The sequence below is a fragment of the Prionailurus bengalensis genome, chromosome E1 (genome assembly GCF_016509475.1).
Source record: "Prionailurus bengalensis isolate Pbe53 chromosome E1, Fcat_Pben_1.1_paternal_pri, whole genome shotgun sequence".
In the NCBI taxonomy this organism is placed as follows: domain Eukaryota; kingdom Metazoa; phylum Chordata; class Mammalia; order Carnivora; family Felidae; genus Prionailurus; species Prionailurus bengalensis.
Window position 1 is genome coordinate 34,746,429 of NC_057347.1, and position 19,260 is coordinate 34,765,688.

At 56.5% G+C, this 19,260-nt stretch overlaps 1 protein-coding gene across 1 annotated transcript in view; it reads right to left on the reverse strand.

Moving 5' to 3' along the window:
- The window catches only part of ABCC3 (ATP binding cassette subfamily C member 3), a 35,869-nt gene extending 22,939 nt beyond the window's left edge, over nucleotides 1-12,930 (reverse strand). The window contains 16 exon segments of the mRNA XM_043582632.1: nucleotides 1,046-1,222; nucleotides 1,303-1,496; nucleotides 1,865-1,952; nucleotides 2,328-2,475; nucleotides 2,585-2,781; nucleotides 4,250-4,422; nucleotides 4,598-4,820; nucleotides 4,823-4,859; nucleotides 7,974-8,165; nucleotides 9,392-9,443; nucleotides 9,446-9,522; nucleotides 10,242-10,303; nucleotides 10,516-10,641; nucleotides 11,466-11,603; nucleotides 11,822-11,947; nucleotides 12,565-12,930. Coding sequence (XP_043438567.1) covers nucleotides 1,046-1,222; nucleotides 1,303-1,496; nucleotides 1,865-1,952; nucleotides 2,328-2,475; nucleotides 2,585-2,781; nucleotides 4,250-4,422; nucleotides 4,598-4,820; nucleotides 4,823-4,859; nucleotides 7,974-8,165; nucleotides 9,392-9,443; nucleotides 9,446-9,522; nucleotides 10,242-10,303; nucleotides 10,516-10,641; nucleotides 11,466-11,603; nucleotides 11,822-11,947; nucleotides 12,565-12,930 — 2,376 coding nt within the window.
- Between the last annotated feature and the right edge of the window lie 6,330 nt (nucleotides 12,931-19,260).

Genomic DNA, 19,260 nt, shown 5'->3' on the forward strand with positions numbered 1-19,260 from the left:
CTACTCGCACCAAACTGCCCCGGAATGCCGGTCCCATCACTGTTCCTTGGCTCACACCTTCGAAGACTTTCCATCACTCCTGATAAAAGCCCACAAGGCCTTACATGACCTGGCTGCCTGGATACCTCAGTGGCTTCACCTACTCCTCCTCACCCCAGCTCACTCCACTCCAGCCACACCGGCCTCCTTGTGGATCCCGACTGCTTCAACACAAAGGCCTCAGGGCCTTTGCACTTACTGATCTCTCTGCCTCAAATGTCCCCAGATGGGGCTCCACGTCCCCAGATATGGACTACTTCCTCACTTTGTTCTCAGTGAGGCTTTCCCAAGGCATCCTAACAATACAGCCCTGTACATATTCCTATATCCCTTTCCTGTTTCATTCTTCCCCCTTAACATTTATCTAATATATATTTTATAAATAATACTATATTATATTATATTAATATAGGACTTAATATTAATTAGTATAAGTCTGACTTAATTTAATATAATATTAATATAATACAATAGTATATAATATTATATTAATATTATAATAAATAATATATATTTATCTTGCTTATCCTCTCCCTCACTAGAATATAAGTGATATAAAGGGCAGAGATTTTAGTCTGGTATTCGTTGCCATGTAAGACAGTCTGGCATGCAGTAGGTATGTAATAAAATCCGATAATGAATGAATGGACGATGAATTCTTTTTCCTCAGCTGTTAAGATTCAGCTCAAAAGTGACGCCCTTCCTTATGCAGCTCTGCCCACCCTCAAGTCCCTCCTTGTCCCCTGCACCGGCTTCCGGCCTGGTCCCCAGGGCATTCTACACCCCCTACCTGTTCATAAGTCAGCCTACCCCAGTCGTAGACCCGTTCCCCCATTGCCAAGCACAGAGCTGGGTGATTTACATGAATGTGGGAAGGAAGGAAGGAAGGAAGGAAGGAAGGAAGGAAGGAAGGAAGGAAGGATTGAATGCATTTATGGATCTGAGCTGGGCTAAGGTGGGCAGCTATATGTGCTGACTCCCTAGAGGATGGGAGGGGACCCTGTACCTTCTCTCCAGTCTCCGTCTGGTCCCCGGCAGGCAGCATCTCCAGGTCAGCTAGCAAGGCACAGGCTTCCAGAGCCTGTTGGTACCGCTTGGGGTCCAGGGCTCGGCCAAACAGTATGTCTTCCTGAAGAGTGCAATTCTGGATCCATGCCTGCTGGGGCATGTAGGCCACAGAGCCCTGGCCGGAGGAGAAGCTACCTCAGGGTGTACCCCGGGCCTGGCCAAGCGGCCCTTCCCGGGAGTTGTACCCTCTCTCACCTTCACACACACCGTGCCTTCCAGGTTCTCCATCTCTCCCAGCAGGGCAGACACCAGGGAGGACTTCCCACAGCCCACAGGCCCCACCACAGCCACCAGTGCCCCTTTCAGCACCTGGATGTCTAGACTGAGGGCAAGGAGTCCAGGAACCCAGTCAGAGGTAGGGATTGGGATTTTCTTCCCCAACCTCTCACCTAGAGACTCAAGCCCTCCTCCCTTTCAGATACCACCTTGACAAGTTGAGGCTCTTTCTGGTTTCCAGGCCAAAGATGGGAGTGGAAGGAGTTGGGGGTGGGGGGGGTGGGGGGAGGGAGAGGTGACGGGAGCCCTGGGGGGCGGGGCCAATGTGAGAAGGCAGGGAAGCTTGGGGGGGGAGGGGCAGGGAGGCCTAAGAAAGGAAAAAAAAGTGGGGGAGGCCCGGGGAGGGACTGCACAAAGGGAGGGAGAAGGCGGGGCCGGTGGGAAGACAGGAAGAAGAAACGGATAAGTTAAAAGCTTGGAACAGAAGATTTTCTGAAGCAGGGTCTGGGACAAGGGCAGCTCAGGTAGAGGGTGTCTGGACCTGGGGTGATGGTCTTTCTTTCCACACAGTGGGGGTCAAGTTCATCTTGGCTCAGGAAATGCTGGATCCGTTTCAGAGACAAACTGATCTGCCGGAGAGTGAGTCAGCCCAGGAAGCTCTCCCTTCCCCCACCCGCTCCCACACTTGCCTGGCCCGGACTTCCTGGGAGAGGCAGGGCCCCCTGAAGACCCAGACGGGGTGCTGGACACCCCCCACCCTACGACTGAGTCTTCTCTGGCACCCACTGCCAAGAATAGGGTCTAGGTTGGTACGAGGAGGTTGTCTTCAGAATCCATGTTTCCAGGGACCTTTCCTCTCTTCCTCTGTCTCCAAATGACCCTTGGTTCTAATGACCTCATGCCAACTGCCCGCCCCCTCAATTCCAATAATTCTCCTGGATTGTCCCCTGACCCTAACAGCCTGCCCTACCTCCCGCAGAACCCCCAGCCCTACCCGGGGTTACCTGGACCAGGCCGCTGATTATCTGGGGCAGCAGGTTCTGGGGGGTCTTTAAAATATTGAACAGGGACACAGACACAAAGGCCTTCTCGGCATCAGGCACGTTGTTCTGGTCCACGGACACATAGACCCCAAGGGTAATCAGGGTCACCGGGGCAGGGGTGGAGGGCGAGTGTCAGAATGGAATCTGTTGAGTCCAGAGGCCTGGGCTGGCCAGGTGGGAGGTGGGGGGCCAGCCCCGGTGGGGGGGGGAGCCTCACCAGGAAGGGGGTGCAGACCCAGGTGAACGTGGATATGGCTTGGAGGTAGGCAGACTGGCGTAGTATCTGGAGCTTGTCCTCCCGGATGCCCTCCACCTTCCCCAAGAAAACGGGTTCCCAGGCATACAGCTTCAGCACCTTGAAGCCACCCAGGATCTTACTCATCAGCTTGGTGCGCGAGTCCTTGAACTTCATTTGCTTCACCCGTGGGAAGAGTGGCAGTGACACGCCCTGCTCTCCTCCCCAGACCTCTCCCCACCGGGGTTCCTACCTTCCGTGCCCTGGCACGCACCGCAGCCATTCAGACGGCTCCCATTCCCCCCTCGTCCTTCCGCATGGCCCGTGCTGCCCCTCAGCCCAGCTGCGCCCTCTCCTCCGCCCACAGAGTCCAACTCCAACCTCAGTGCTTCCATCACTGACCCTCCCAGGCAGCATCCTCTGCCCCCTTTGCTGGGTTTCTAAGCCACGTTGTTCTTCTCTTTCGTTCCCGTGGAAATCCCTGCGCGCGCAGGACTCCACAGTCAGACTGGGGGCCTCCTGAGGGTGCAGACCGCTTAACTTTCTCTTTGTTTCCCCAGGCCCTAACCCAGGGCACGGCAGCCCGACTTGATTTATCCATTCAGCCTTATTCGTTGCATGCCTACTCTGTGCCAGGCCACGTGTTAGACATGCGGCACATAATGATGAACAACTCAAGCGAGGCCCCGGCCATCATGAAGCTGACAGTCTGATGGGGGAGGCAAACAGGAAGCAAACATTAACTAAGTAAATGCTTAGTAAATCAGTACGTGGGACTCTGTGGGAGAGTAATGGGGTGGGGACTGGGAACTCAGAGTTTATGCTGGGGAACAATGGGGAGGAGTGAGCAAGCAAGGAAGGGATGAGATGCATGGCAGGGAACAGTGGGTGGGGGGGCCCAGAGGTACACGTAGCTCGGTGCTTTGGAGAAAAGAAAGAAGGCCAGAGTGGCTGCCACTTGGCCATGCCCTGGGGGGTGAGGACTTGTAGGTGGGCAGGGGCCCGGTGGGTGGTCATGGGGAGTTTGTCATTTATTCTACGCACAGCGGGAGGCTACTGAAGACTTCAATAAACATTTGAAAATGAAGGCTTGGACGACTGGCTATTTACACTGAGCACAGTGTGGTGGGAGAAGGCTCTCATTAGACCGGAAGATGCAGGGGCGCCTGGGTGGCTCAGTCGGTTAAGCGTCTGACTTCGGCTCAGGTCGTGATCTCGCGCTCAGTGAGTTCGAGCCCCGACAGCTCAGAGCCTGGAGCCTGCTTCTGATTCTGTGTCTCCCTCTCTCTCTGCCCCTCCCCCGTTCATGCTCTGTCTCTCTCTGTCTCTCTCTGTCTCAAAAATAAATAAACGTTAAAAAAAAAATTTTTTTTAAAAAGACCGGAAGACGCAGGTTTGAGGCCCGGCTCACCCTGATTCTGGACTGCCCTTATCTCTCTGGGCTTTGATTTCTCAGCTGCTACACGAGAATGTGGCTAGAGCCCTCTCAGGGCTGTCATGAGGTTGGAGTGAGCTAAGGTTTGTGGAAGCGGCTTATAGCCATCCTTCCTCAGTAAGCAAGGCAACTGAGGGGCCCCAGGTTAGGGAAGGCCCTCCCCCAGGCACCTTGGCCGGGTGCTCCAGGCAGGAGCAGCAGACCCATGATAGCACCTACCTGTAAGGCACGCATCTTCATGGCCACAGCTCCGTTGAGTGGGACCAGCAAGACGATTAAAGCCACCCCAGTCAAGATGGAAGGACCCAGGTTCTGAGGAGGCATGGGTGGATCGATAAGACAAATACCTAAAGAATGTGCACAGACCCCCACAGACGGACAGAGGCCTATGGATCAGAAACGTGGAGCTGGGCAGGAAGCAAGAAATGGTAGTCAGCCAAACAGATAGAAACAAACATACGGAAAAAGGCCAAATACGAAAACAGGTGCAGAAGCCCCCGGCCATCAGACAATGTCAAAAGCTAGGAACAAAGAGGCAAACAGAGGAAGGAGTCCAGACACACAGGAAGGCGACTACAGCCAGCCAGCCAAGGAGAGTCAGACTCACACCCAGGCCCCCCGGCACCCAGTTCCAGCGGACCTTCCTATAGATGACACCTGTGATCGCCGAACGAAGCCTCAACACCATCACATAGATACAGTGAAGATACTGTTGTGAGAGCAGAGTCTGCATCACAGAGCGCGCAAACATCAGCCCGGCCACCGGGAAACCCCACCGGGGGGGGGGGGGGCCACGGGGTTTGAAATAAACCTGATCAGGATGCTGCAAGGAGAGGAGAGAGGCATGAGAGCGGGGAGGGGTCCCCCAGGCCACTCCTTCGACTGCCGCCCTCCCCTCCCACCCTTAGCCTCCACTCTCCCAGGCAGGGGCTGCTGGCCCTCCACACCCCCACCCAGACCACCCCCACACCCCGGCTCAGCCCTATGCCACCTTAAGACCATGACCCCCCCCCCCATCTTCCGTCCCTTCTGCCCTCACCTCTTTTCCCACCTGCCATGGCCCTGCGGCCCACTGCTTCTATCACTCTCTCCCTGCGAGCCTGCCCGCCTGCCTTTCTTGCCTCTTGGACCACGTGGCAGGAAGAGATGCCACAGGTCCATAGCTTAGACTTTCCTGCACCTTCTCCTTGGCTGCTGAAGGCTCTAGAACCTACCACACGACCCCACAGACGCTCCCCCTCAAATCCAGCCTTTCCAACATCAGTGGCCCCCGGTGCTGCTGGTGACCTTCTCCAGGGCGCTAATCTACCTCTTGTCCCCTGGCCCTCTGCACCTCTTGTCTCTAACCTTCTCACTGCCCCCACTCCCCACCCCACCCCACTCAGTAGCCGCCCCGCTCGTGTCTTACCACTTAACCACCCATTGAGAATTCCCTGACAACCATGGACTTCCCTCCAAACACTTGCTCTCTTCTTTTTCTTCTGGCTTTCCGAGCCTGATCCTGCCCCGCTGAGCCCTGACTCCCATCCACCTGCTCAGCAACACGCTCCCTCATTGCCACCTTTTCTGGACCATCAACATCTTCATCCCTGCCGGCGGCTCTGTACCTTCACCCACCGGCATGACCAAGTCTCTTCCATGTTGGGACACACCTCCCCTCGACCTCATGGAGCCACCTCCCGAGGTGTAGACAGGCCTCTCCTTTTGCTGCGTGTTGACTGTGTCTCCCCCCAAAAAAGATGTTCCAGTCCTAACCTCCGGTACCTGCGAATTTGACCTTATTCAAAAATAAGGTCTCTACGGATGTAATCAAGTTAGAATGAGGTCCTACTGGAGTCGGGTGGGCTCTAATCCAGGGACCGGTGTCTTTATAAGAGAAGGAGAAGAGGATTTGCACACAGAGACCCACGGATGTGAGTGTGCACACAGATATGTGCACATGGACGTGGACACACACACACACACACACACACACACACTGGGGAGAATGCTGGAGGCCGACATGGGGGTGATGTGTCTACAAGCGGAGGCCAAGGATTGCCAGCAACCACAAGAAGCTAGGAGGCACAGTACAGATTCTCATTCAGAACCTCTAGAAGGGGCCAACCCTGCCAACATCTTGATTTCAGACTTCTGGCCTCCAGAACTGTGAGACGGTAAGTTCCTGTTGTTTTAAGGCCCCTCCCCACCTAGTTTGTGGCAATTTGTCCCAGCAGCCATAGGAAATGAATGTGTTTTCCTTATGGGAACTTTCTAGACCTCCCTGGCCCCTGCTCTCCAAGGCAGACCCACTGCTCTAGGTCCTTCCCCTCCGTCTCAGCCTCTATTCTCGGCACTAACAAACCTCACGTTGTCCCCCTCAGGCTCTATTTCACCGGCCAACCTGCTGCACTGGAGGCCATGCTTTCTGCTAGAAGCATTCTCTGTGCTCTGCTCCACGACTGGCTCTTTCCTCAGCTTTCGCCCTTCCAAGCCAGTCTTCTGCTCACCCCTTACCTGTCACAGTTCCCTAGGGCTCTGTCTGGGGCCACCGACATGAATTCTCTGGGAGAGCCCAGCCACAGATACCGGACCCTGGGCCTCTACCTGATGGCTCTGAAACTGTGGTCTCCAGGTAGCTGGGAATGTGCCCCTGGGACAATGTCCCCCAGCACCTTGACTCCGACGTAGCCAAGACTCAACTCACCACCTTGCCTGGTGCCCAGCCCCCTCCTCCTGCTGCATTCATCATCTCAGAGAAAGATCCGACAGCCAGGTGGCCCACGACCCCTCCCTCTCCCTGGCACACACCCAATTCCCCAGCAGCTCCTGAATCGTATCTCATCCCTGGCCTGGACTCTCCTCTGACCTCGTTGGCCCACCTCCATCCCGCCACCCGGCCCTACATCCCCTGACAGAGGGGTCCTTCCGAAATGCAAACCAGATGCCCCTCCCCTGGCTTCAAATCTTCCAAGGATTTCCTTAGCTCTCCCTCTCTCTCCCTCCCTTGGGTCACCCTTTCCTCCAGAAATACCCGGAGTTCTTGAGTCATGTCGGCTGAGGCCTTTGTGACTCTGCATGCGCTGAACTTTCTCCTCCTTCCTCACCTAGTCGACCAACACCTGACTGTCCTTCCCACCTTGCTGCCCCCTCCCGGAAGCAAGCGCACCTGCTGTTGCTCCTTCCCAGCCTGGCCTCCTTGTCCCTCCTAGGGATTTCCAGACACCCGAGTCTACCTCTGTCTGCACAGTGCTCTAATGGATTCCCACACTGGTCTTCCACCGTGTCTTCTAGATCTCTGCATGCCTAGTATCTAGCGTCATTCTGGTACACTGGGGGCTCAACAGCTGTTTTTGAATGAGAATACACAGATGCACACGTGGAGGGACAAGGTGTTGGGGGGCTCAGCGGCGAGGTAGCCCTCCTTCTTACCCCCCGATTTGAGAGCTTTCCCTGGTCCAGGCCACTCATGGGACAGACGACAGCGCCTATCAACTGGCAAGGACCCCCTGGCTGGAGTTCAGAGCCCTGGACTCCAATCCATCTTTTCCAGCTGTGTGTGCCCTCGGGCAATTTCACCTCTCTGAGTTCCTGCTTCCTCGTTCGTTTTGCGTTTAGTTTTTCCACTTCCTCTCTCTCGTAAGATGGGATTAGGGGCACCTCTCTGTAGGATTGTTGGGGGTGGGGGCGGGATTTGAAGAGAGGATGTTTGTTCATCCGCCCGCCAGGGTGCCTGGCATACAGCACGTGCCCGATGAAGATGAGCTGGATGTGAACTGGGGAAACTCTGGCACAGGGGTATTGTCACTTGCCAAAGGCCACACAGCAAGTGGGGAGAGCCCCTTCGGTCCCGGTCTGGGATCTTTCCCATGGTGTCCCTCTGCGCTCAGACCTTAGGGACGCCAGCTGGCGCCCCTTACAACCAGGAGGGTAGCAGCAAGAGTGAGTGTGGTCAGACCTGAGCAGCTGCGGATTGACGAAGGAGAGCAGGTCCTGGGTCAACTTGAAGCAGATGCTCGTGAAGATGCCGGAACCACAGGTGGCCAGCACGGCCCGCGGGAAGGATGGCTCCCGGGGCCTGGGCCGGCCCCCGAGCAGCACCACATCCTCACCGGACACACTCTTCCCAGATGCCACCGCGGCCCTGTGTCTGGTCCAGGGAGGAAGGAGCAGTGGGTAGGAAGGGTCACATGCGCCCCACGAGACAAGCACCAGTGGGGCCTGACGAGGAGCAGGGGGTGCGGGGACCTGCTTTCTCGGCTCTTAGGACTGGCAGAGGGATAGACAACATGACCTTCCAGGTGAGAACTCCCCAAGTGACTCTGTCTGCAGGCGTATGAGGCTATCTCACGGGCTGCCTTAACTACTACCCCCAAGGACTACAACTCAAGCAATTTCCAGCCCTCCCCCTGCCTCCACAGCACGGCTCCAGGGAGGATGCCGACAGGGAAGGGAGACAAGGCAGAGATGGCGAGTGACCTGGTCACTGAAGAGCTGGGCAGGGAGGGGGTAAAGGTAGCATGGAGGGGAAGAGAGGGGGTGCAGCATGCAGACTGGGGGGCCCGTATGTCTTCTCCGAGGTCCCGAACTAAGGAAGCCGAGACACCACAGACTAAGTCCAAGTCCCTGGCTCTTCCACCAGCCAGCTGCCAATCAGGGGCTCTGGGCTGAAAAAGCACGGAGGTCCTGGGTCCCCAATTATGGGTGGGAGGGAAGGGGGTTCAGTCCTGGGGTCAGAAATGGGTAGGGAAGGAGGACTCGGAGCTCTAGCTCTCTTGGTTGGGCAGTTGGCCAGACAGGTCCCTGGGTCTTTGATGGGAAACTGCCAGTGGGAAGGCCCTTCAGTCCAAGGATCATCTTCTTCGGTCCCTTCCTCCAGACAGGAGGAGGCGGGATTGAGAAGAGGGGCTGGCCTCAACCTTCTTCCCCTGACCCTTCCCCTTCTGAGGGAAGTCCCTGGAAAACACCTTTCAGGACGGGCACGATAGCACAGTGGTGAGAGCAGTGGGTCCGGACACAGGTGGGTTCCAGCCCCGCCACCACCAACTCAGGGACCTTGCGTGCCCTGTTAAGCCCTCGCTCCTCCGCGTCCACTTGTAACACGGAAAGAATAGAACCCGCACGTCAGGGCTGTTAGAGATTGAGTGAATCTACGTGTTTAGGGCCACGTAGCGACAGACTAAGTGCTACACAAGTGTCAGCTGTTCCCTGGAATTAGAAGAGCTGGGGAGAGCTGGCGCCACTCAGGCCCGGGCGTCCCCCCTCAGGACAGCCCGCACCTGCTTTTCTCCCCACCCCCACCCCTGCGATCGGCCTCAGGGCTACCCGCCTCCCCCGCAGGAGACTTGGGATGTGGGAACCCAGGGAGGGCCTCACCGCGCTGCCTGCTTCTGCTGCTTCTTCCATGCCTCTGTCAGCCTGTCCACACCACCTGCGAGCAGTCCTCCTCGGTCAGGGACCAGAGGTCCTGCTCCTCCAGGGGGCGCCGGTAGCCAAGGATGGCCATCCTGGGGCGGGCAGCAAGCCCACGCAGGGTCAGAGCTCAGCAGCCTAGAGCTAGGGACCGGGGTCTCCAGAGCCCCCAGAGTCTCCCTGAAGGGCTGTGGCCACGGGCAGGGTCTCCTCTATTGCCCCAGTGAACAGCCTGGAGGTCACTGCCTCCCATCCCAAGTTCCTATCCCTACCCACCCCGTCTCCGCCTCTTCCCCAGATGCCATGTTGACCCTCGCGCCTTGGTGATGAAATTCACACCGACTGTGGCCCCGGGGAGAGGAGGGGAGAGGACAAGTGCGGGTGGATGGAGTCCCAGACCCAGGTGTCTCCTCAGTGTGGTGTGGTTAATGAGCTGTCACCCAGGTCACAGACACAATTATCCTGCTCAAGCCACACTGAGGGGCCGCCAAGGAAATGACAAGCTGTAAGCTTATCCCAGATGGAAGAGCTCGGAAGTAATTACAGTTTCCCTCTAGCTCCCGGGGCCTGTTCCTGTGAACAGGCCCAGATGCAGGGCTGGGATGGGAGCTGGGCCAGCCGGGCCTCTACACGCAGCCCCCAGTCCAAATGGTCCAAATGGACAGGTTTCCTCACCCTCGCCTGCCCCGAATGCCCTCTGGGGTCAGGGTTTGGGGCAGGGAAACAAGCCGGCTCAACTCCGGCCCGCTCCCCTTCCTCCCCACCTCCCCTCTCCTCCTCCTTCTGGCCCAGCACGGAGGGAGAGCTGACTCACTTCGTGAACCACCAGAAAGACAGGCGGGAGAAGAAGCCAGCGCTGACCTCCGGGGAGGGGTTCTAGAAGATGAGAGGGTAGGAGAGGAAGACGCTGGCGTGCCCACCACCCTCCCGAAGCGGAGCAGAGGGAGCGGGGGCCTTCGTTCCTTCCTGGAGGGAAGGACGACATGGGGATGGAAGGAACGGGAAGGGACGGGAGCTGCTGGTAAGGGCTGGGCTGAGGAGTGGGCTGTGGAAACCCCACGGCCACCCGGCCTCCACGGCAGACTCACAGGGTCGACATTCTTTGGGGAGAAAAATGGCGGCTGCTCCCTGGAGCAGGACAGGATGAGAGCGAAAAGCACCAGGGCGAAGTAGATGTAGAAGGTGGCGAAGCGGAAGGGGTCTGAGGTCTTGCCCTGCAGGGGAGAGTGGGGAGGGACGTCAGACACAGGCAACCCTGGACCTGCAGTCCTGCCCCCCCACGGGATCCTTTGGGGTGCCAGGCTCCCTCGGGGTGGGATGCAGGACCCAGAAGGTTCCGAGAGATGGGGCGAGGTCCCGGGGGGGCCGCTGTTCGGTGAGGGCTCGCCAAGCACCCCACCGAAGTCACCTTGTCTGACCCTCCCCACAGGGTAGGAAATCTCGGGATATCCAGTTTGCAATCGAGGAAATGATCGCGAAGCAACTGGCCCAGGATCACAGAGAAGGCGACTAGAATGTTCTGAGCCTGCACTTTTACTACCACATTTGACTGCCCCCCACCCTGGAAACGGAGGAATCTTGCACCCCACCACCGCAGGGAAGGTCAAGACGAAGACCAGAGAAGTGAGGGGGATGGGAAGGAAAGGGGAGAGCAGGACAACAGGACTTCCTGGTAGGACAGACTACTTGTGCGCGTCCGCACACACGTGTCCGATACGCAGACGCTGGCAGACCCCCGGCAGACCCTGCACATGGCGGTGCCCTTGGTGGCGGCAGAACGGCCCCCTGTATCCGGTGAACGCCCCACAATGGCCGTGTCCCGCCTCATTCCCTTGTGTGACACCAGCCCTCATCCCCGGCTCCCCGGTCTGCTTCCCAGCACAGATACAGCAAGTAGGGGACAACGTAGAAAGGACTGAACAGCAGGGGAGGTCCTGGGAGCAGGGGAGGGGCAGCTTGGGACCCAGCGGTGACCTTGAGCCCCGAGGCCATCCCCTAGATGGGGCTGCACCTGGCAGGTTCCCCTTTTGCCCCTTACCTTTGCCACGGCTGACAGGATCTTGGAGCGGAAGGGGACAATGGCACAGACCACGCACGGGAACCAGAAGATGATGAGGACTCCTGGGGACTGTACCCCCTGCAGCCGCTCATGCTGGATGAGCAGAGTGGCCAGCCGCTGTGCCGAGAGGGCAAGGAAGGCTGGGCCGGAGTACAGAGATATCTGGCCCTTCTCTGTCCTCCCCACCCCACACGGCCGGATGTTTTGGGGGTCACTCCTTCCTCTTCCCACTGCTAAGGTGTCCGGCCCTCTCCAAGGAGCCCATGGCTCCCCTATCACGGTCCCACAACTCACTGGAGACCCTCCCCCATCAACTTCCAGGGCCCCGCACTGACCACGGTGACCCCCACCAGCAACGGGGTGACAAAGAAGACGGGGGCGGGGGCCCAGCCGTGGACCAGGCCATGGAAGGCGTAGAAGAGGTCAGCCCCGGAGATGCACCACAGCAGGACGCCCAAGGCCTACAAACAGGGCACAGGGGGGAAACCCCACCTTCAAAAGTAGAGACGGTTCCCACCGGAGGATGTCCTTTTTTTTTAATCTTTTTTTTTTAATGTTTATTTTTTATTTTTGAGAGGGAGACAGAGACAGAGGCAGAGAGCACACACAAGCAGAGCACACACAAGAGAGTGAGAAAGGGAGACACGGAACCTGAAGCAGGCTCCAGGCTCTGAGCTGTCAGCATAGAGCCCGATGCGGGGCTCGAACCCACGGACTGTGAGTTCATGACCTGAGCCGAAGTCTGGCGCTTAACCGGCTAAGCCACCCAGGCGCCCCTGGAGGATGTCCTTTTATCCTACCCAGGGTCTGGCCCCAGAGGCTAGGTGGTGCACTGGCCAGAAGCGCCCCGGGGGGCGGGGAGAGTGTTGCCAGAGAACTTTCTTGAACTTTCGCAAGCAGGGACTATCTCGTCTGACCGCAGACTCAGCTGGCAGGCTGTCGTGGTCTGAGCTGCGGGGCAGGTGTAGCTGGGAAAGCGTTCAGCCACCAAGGGTGGGGGATGGGAGGGGGGAGAATCGTGATGAGCAGAACCTTCCGGGTCCCAGCCCCACCCGCGAGAGATCCCTGACCCCATGACCGTCTTGAGCCTGGAGAGGTGGGAGAGGATAACGTAGCCTCGGTGATGGTGCCGCAGATGGAAGAGGTAGCAGGGCAGGGCGGCCCCCAGGTAGATGCAGGGGACCCAGGCCAGCAGGGAGTTCTGGAAACAGGGAGTGAGGTCCGGGTCGTCGCTGTACACAGACAGATTGGCGTCCTGGGGGCAGAGGGAGCAATTCGGTGCTGTGGCAGCCTGCCGCCGAACGGGGCTCCCCCTCGAGGAAGGTGGCTGGGCCAGAGAGGCGCTCCACCTGCTCCGGGCGTCAGAAGGCAGGTGGAGACCACACGAGGTGGGCGTGCAAGCGAGCAAGCCCCGGGAGGAGTGTGCGCTCTCCCAGGAGGCCATGGTCGCCCCTCTTTTCTCATTTCCCTCTGTCTCGAATTGAGGTATCGTTAAAGCACGGTAAAGTGTGCCCGTGTAAAGTGCACAACCCAGTGGGCCTGGAAGTCACACACACCAGCAAAACCACTGCCGCGGGAAAGATACAGGGTATTTCCATCATTCCACAACCTCCCTTGGGCCCCTCTGCAGCCCATCCCTCGCAGGCAACCACTGCCCTGCTTTCCACCATTCTAGATTTCCACTCTTTAAAAAAAAAAAAAAAAAAATCAGTGTTTTATTTTTTATTCATTTTTGAGAGACAGAGAGACAGAGCATGAGCGGGAGAGGGGCAGAGAGCGAGGGAGACACAGAATCCGAAGCAGGCTCCAGGCTCCGAGCTGTCAGCACAGAGCCCGAGGCGGGGCTCGAACTCACGAACCGTGAGATCATGACCTGAGCCACTGAGTCACCCAGGCGCTCCATGTGTTTATTTTATCAACACGATATATGCGCATGGTTGAAGAGCCCACTTCCTCTCCAGGCCTCTCCCAGGGAAGGGACTGGGAGCTTCTCTGAGATTAATTTGCTTCTCCTTTGCATTCAGGAAAGTGATCCATCACCCCACCTACCTCACTGACTGGGTAGGCTCAAAGGAGCAAGGGAATGAAGAGAGAGCTTTGTACGTTCCAAAGCCTGGGTGACCAACCATCCCCATTTGGGACTGGCCTGGTCCTAGCAGTAGAAGTCTGGTATTAGTGGGGAGCCACTGAGTCACGACAAGACCGGGCCCAGTCTTTGAATGCAACTCCACCCACCAAGCTTTTTGGAAAGAGGTGGGGGAATACATTCAAACACGTATTTTAGTGAGGTTGTTTCTTCCAAGGTCACAAACGAACCGATCTTCCAACCTCCACAAAGCATTGGATGTTCTTTCCAGAAAGCTCAGAAAATATAAGCAGGTAACAAAAAAACCAAAAAACCCAAAACCAAAAAACCCATCCACAATCTCATCCATCTAGAGACAACGGCTAACACCAGAGGATATAAAACTCCTTACTTCCCAACTGCCCATTTAAATAATGACCATTTTTATTTTTGTCCAAGTTATACTTTCACATAACTTTTTTTTTTAAAGAGCTGTCAACACAGAGCCCAACGGCGGGGCTTGAACTCATGAACTTCGAGATCATGACCTGAGCGCAAGTTGGATGCTTAATGGACTGAGCCACACAAGTGCCTCCCTAGTTCCATTTTCTAGGGGCAAATACGTTCAAATATGCTTTATTGTTCGATTTATTATTTGATAATGAGGCTGCACCCGTCTTGTCCTTCCCATTTGAGTGTCCTCACCCTTCCGGTACAGAATGGCTTTTGTCATATAAATATTCAGAGTTTACACGTACTTGACTCTGTCAAGGCCCACTACAGTGGGCTCTATGTTTTTCAAGCTGTGTGATGTTGAGCAACATGCTTAACCTTTGCCTCTCTGGGCCTTGGTTTCTTTGAAGGTAATGTTGGGGATAACATCTCCCCAACCCCCTCCCCTCTGGCTCCTCAGCTGTCATACTGGTCCAGGCCCTCACTTCCCCCCTGAGTAATTTCCATAAGGTTCTGATCTTTTCCCTTCCATCCCCTAGGTGCCCAGATCCCTGCCCCGACAGACCTCTCCCTTCCTCCCTGGTCTTTCCTTCTAAGTCTCCTGGCCGGTTCCCTCTCTTGGCATGGCAGTGCCCCGGGGGCCCACCCAGTTCCTTCTACACACCAGTGACTCTCCTTACCTTCTCCTTGCCTTCTCTGCTCTTTTTTTTTTTTTTTTTAATGTTTATTTTTGAGCGCAAGCGGGGAAGGGGCAGAGAGAGAGAGGAAGACACGGAATCCAAAGCAGGATCCTCACTCTGAGCTGTCAGCACAGAGCCCAATGCGGGGTTCGAACCCATGAACTGCGAGATCATGACCTGAGCCAAAGTCAGTCGCTTAACCGCCTGAGCCACCCAGGCGCCCCATCTTCCTTTTCTTTATAGCACCCGTCACCTTCTAACATGCTATATAAGTCACTGGCTTATTGTGTTTTCTCTAATCTTTTCCTGCTGGGGTGCCGTTTTTATTTCATTTATTGATGTGTTTTAAGTACTTAGAACAATGCCAAGCACATAGCGGGGGTGGTGGGGAATGTGGTTACATAACTTAAATGAAATATTTGTTGAATAAATGAATGAATAAAATAATAATTTTATACTTTCCCCTTAAACCTTCAGCGGTGCCCTAAAGCCTAGAAGACAAAGTCCAAGTATATTACTACGGCATTCGAAATTTCCAGCTGGTCCTGAATCATCTGATCCTGGGAACTACTGAACTATCCACATGCTTGAGTTCTCCCATCTTTTTAAAAAATTTTTTTTAAATGTTTATTTTTGAGAAAGAGAGAGAGAGACACACAGTGCGAGCGGGGGGAGGGGCAGAGAGAGAGGGAGACCCAGAATCCAAAGCAGGCTCCAGGCTCCGAGCTGTCGACCCAGAGCCTGACGCGGGGCTCGAACTCACGAACCGCGAGATCATGACGCTTAACCAGTGGAGCCACCTAGGTGCCCCAGTTGCGTTCTCCCATCTTAAAATACTCACGGAGTGGTCTGCACACCCTGCCTCCCTTTCCTCAGCTTCTACTCTTTACTTCCATCTGGGTCAGCCCTCTGCCCTCTGATGCCCCTGCCCCAGAGCTCTTCCTGAAATGCAGCTTTGTGCCCCCTTGCTTCAGGGCCATGAACCTACATTGCCTCCTGCTGCTCATGGGGCGCCCACGCACCCTGCAGCCCTCTCTTCCCCGCTGCCCCTTTCCCCTGCTGCCAGCTCACTTCGTTCTAAATGTGCTCTGAGGGTCCCACCGCTACGCTTTTGCTCAACCTGCTTTCTGTCTCTTCCACCCTCCACCTGGTGGGCCCTGGTGGGCACGTCTCCCACCGTGAATACCCCCCCCCCCCCCCCCGCCTCTGAAGTCAGCACCTCATGAGGGATCCGCCTTTCTAGAGCATCCGTTTTCTGGCTTGATGATGCTGTGTGGAGGGTATGCTCTGAGTCACGCCCTGGGCTGGGTGCACCCGTGGCAGACGTGTCCCTGCCTTTGGGGAGCATGAGGTCCAGGGGCATGCTGCTTTGGGGTATTAGATTCACGCCCCGGTGGGCAAAGTGTATACCACGTACAGCTTGTAGTCTAGGGCCCTGCATTCAGTGAGCTCAGGACCCACAAGGACTAAGGACTCCTGCTGAGCACCTGGCATGCTGGCCCAGGGCTCGGTGCCGCGTCAGAGCTGGGTACACCCCTAGGCCTAGTCAAGGCACCCCAGGGGGAAGGCAAGCAGACACAATTAATCCAGCCCTTTGCCCTTTTTAAAACACTTCTTATGGGGCACCTGGGTGGCTCGGTCAGCTAAGTGTCCGACTTCGGCTTAGGTCATGATCTCACGGCTCGTGGGTTTGAGCCCCGCGTCGGGCTCTGTGCTGGCAGCTCGGAGCCTGGAGCCTGCTTCAGATTCTGTGTCTCTCTCTGTCTCTGCCCCTTTCCCGCTCGTTCTCTCTCTCCCCCCTCTCAAAAATAAATACATATAAAAATAAATAAACAAACAAAACGCTTCCTGTTCAACTTCCAGAACGCTGGCTATTATAAACTTACAGAAAAGCGCACACATTTTAAGCGTACCCTTCAGTGAATTCTCACACACTGAACATACTTGTGTAACCAGCACCCGAATCGTTGCTGGGAGCAACGAGACATTGCTGGGACCTAGACACCCCCTCCTTGTGCCCCCTCCCAGCCACTACTCACCGCAGAGGAACGCTATCCTGACTTCTAACCATGTGGATTACCTTTTGCCCATCTGGCGTCTTCCCCTAAAGGAAATTATACAAGTATGTGTCTTTCACGTCTGGCTTCTTTTTTTTTTTTTTTAATTTTTTTTTTCAACGTTTATTTATTTTTGGGACAGAGAGAGACAGAGCATGAATGGGGGAGGGGCAGAGAGAGAGGGAGACACAGAATCGGAAACAGGCTCCAGGCTCTGAGCCATCAGCCCAGAGCCTGACGCGGGGCTCGAACTCCCGGACCGCGAGATCGTGACCTGGCTGAAGTCGGACGCTTAACCGACTGCGCCACCCAGGCGCCCCTCACGTCTGGCTTCTTTCACACAACTCTGTGTTTGTGGGGGTCATCCTCGGGGTTGAGTGTGAGTAGGGATTCTCCCTCCTCATTTCTAAGTGGTGGCCCTTGTACGAAGGGACCTTCTGGGTGGTGGCGCATCCCATGAATGGACCCATGTATGTATCCATTCTATTGTCAGTGGCAGCCCCCCCCTATTTTAAACTTAGCAAGCCCATTAAACCCACCCACTTCCTCATGATCTGGCTGGCCTGCCCAAGGCCATCCATAACTCAGACCTTCAGGTCTCCAGACCTCACTGGGCCCAGCCTGAGCCTCATCTCCTGCAGGAAGCCTTCCTGGGACACCCCAGCCTCTGCCAGAGCTTTCTTTTGCTTTATCCTGGGTGGTTTTGGCAGCCAGGTGAGTGACTGTCACCTGAGAGTGATAAAGGCCCCCTCTGTGGCATTTTGTTACAGCACCCACATGGTCATTACGTGGCCATCATTTCAGAACAACTTCCAGAAGTAGAGAAGTGGAACGGTATTAGGTCCAGCTCACGAAAGAGAAAGCAGGCTCCACCCAGTCGGGCAACAGGTCAGAGGACCTGGCCGCAGAGAGCTGGGACAGGCACCCAGGCCTTGTCACAGCAAGCCTGGGTTTCTCCTGACCCCCGCCACCTGCACCTGCACACATATCCCATCTCCTGCAGCAACGTGCGCCCTGGAGGGCAGACGCCCGGCCCCCGCCCCTCCAGCCCCCTGCACGGGGCTGGGTACACAGGAGCAGCCCGGATACGGTGTGGGTGCTGATGACAAGGGAGTGTGTATGTAGCAGGGATGGAGCCCGAGTTCGAAGCCACGATGGGGAATCACTGTCTGAACGTGCAAGTCGGGGGCATGGCTTTTTAAGGCAGGTGGGGAGTGGCCACAAAGCCTGATGCAGAAGGCCCAGTACGAGTTGCCACTCCCGAGCCATGGAAGCGGGGACAAGTTCCTTCACCTTCCGAAGCTCGGTCTCCAACGTGAGTACCGGGGTGGGGGTGGGGGGTGGGGTGGGGATGCCTGCATCTCAGGCAGCTCCCCACAGGGAGAGAATGAACACCAGGTCACCCCGCGTCTCACAGGACAGCAACTCAGGGAGACAGGTGCCAGAGCAAGAGGCTGCTGGGACTTTGTTTTGGTTTCGCACACAGGCTGCACTGTGGCAACAATCAAGAGATCTTGGGGGCGTGAAGCCTCAGATGGCTGCTTGGACCGACGGGGAGATCCAGCCTAGGCTCCTTTCCCTTGGCCACCTTGGCAGAGCCTTCTGCAGGGGCGGTGGGCACCCGCCCATGCCCGTGCCCCTAGATGATTCACCCCAGAGCCCTTGCTGGGACATCGAGGGGACAGATCATCCACAATGTGTCCAGAACCGAACTCCTGCCCACCCCCACCTCCCTTGGCCTGTCCCATTTTCCCCAGCCACTGGAACACACGCTCCATGAGGACCAGGGTGTTCACCACAGGGCCCCAGAACAGAGGTTGGCACAGGAGAGGACACTCATAATGCATTTGGTGAACAAAAGAATGAATGAATGGAGAAAGGAATGAAGGGGGCCCTCTGAAGCCCGGTTTCTGCAGCTGAGTGCCCAGGGGTACAATATGCTCTCTCTCTGACAGCAAGACCACAGCCCTTGGCACCCAAGGGGGGGTCTCTGATCCAAACAGAGCGCAAAGGACAGGGTTGGTGCAGGTCATTCCTGGACCCCATGACGCTCCCTACAGTCCTGCTGGGCAGGGTGAATGATCCCCTCTGAAACCACGAGCATTCAAAAGAGAAGAGCTGGGTTGGGCTGGACTGGCAACCCGGCCCACAGCGCCCCTCCCCCCCCCCCCCCACCGTACAGTTTCCACAGGCGACAACAGCTTCCTTAATAATGCGATTCGACAGCTGCACGGGGCTGATAAGGTCTGGCGCCCAATGGACCGCACGGAGGAGGGCCCCTCCTAGGGCTGAAATCCCTAGAGACTCAAGCAGAAGCCAGGTGGGTGGGAGGATGGCCCTGGCTGGGTCACAGCTCTGTCAGGGACTTCCCAGCACCCTCCCAACCCCCCCTACCCTTCCCACCCCCCCCCCCACCATCCAGCCCCATCCCCCCCCCCCCGCCGGGGCCCCAGGCTTGTGGACAGCCTCTGCTCGGTGGGAAGAGTAATTACTTCCTTAATCCTGTGCAGGAGGGAGAA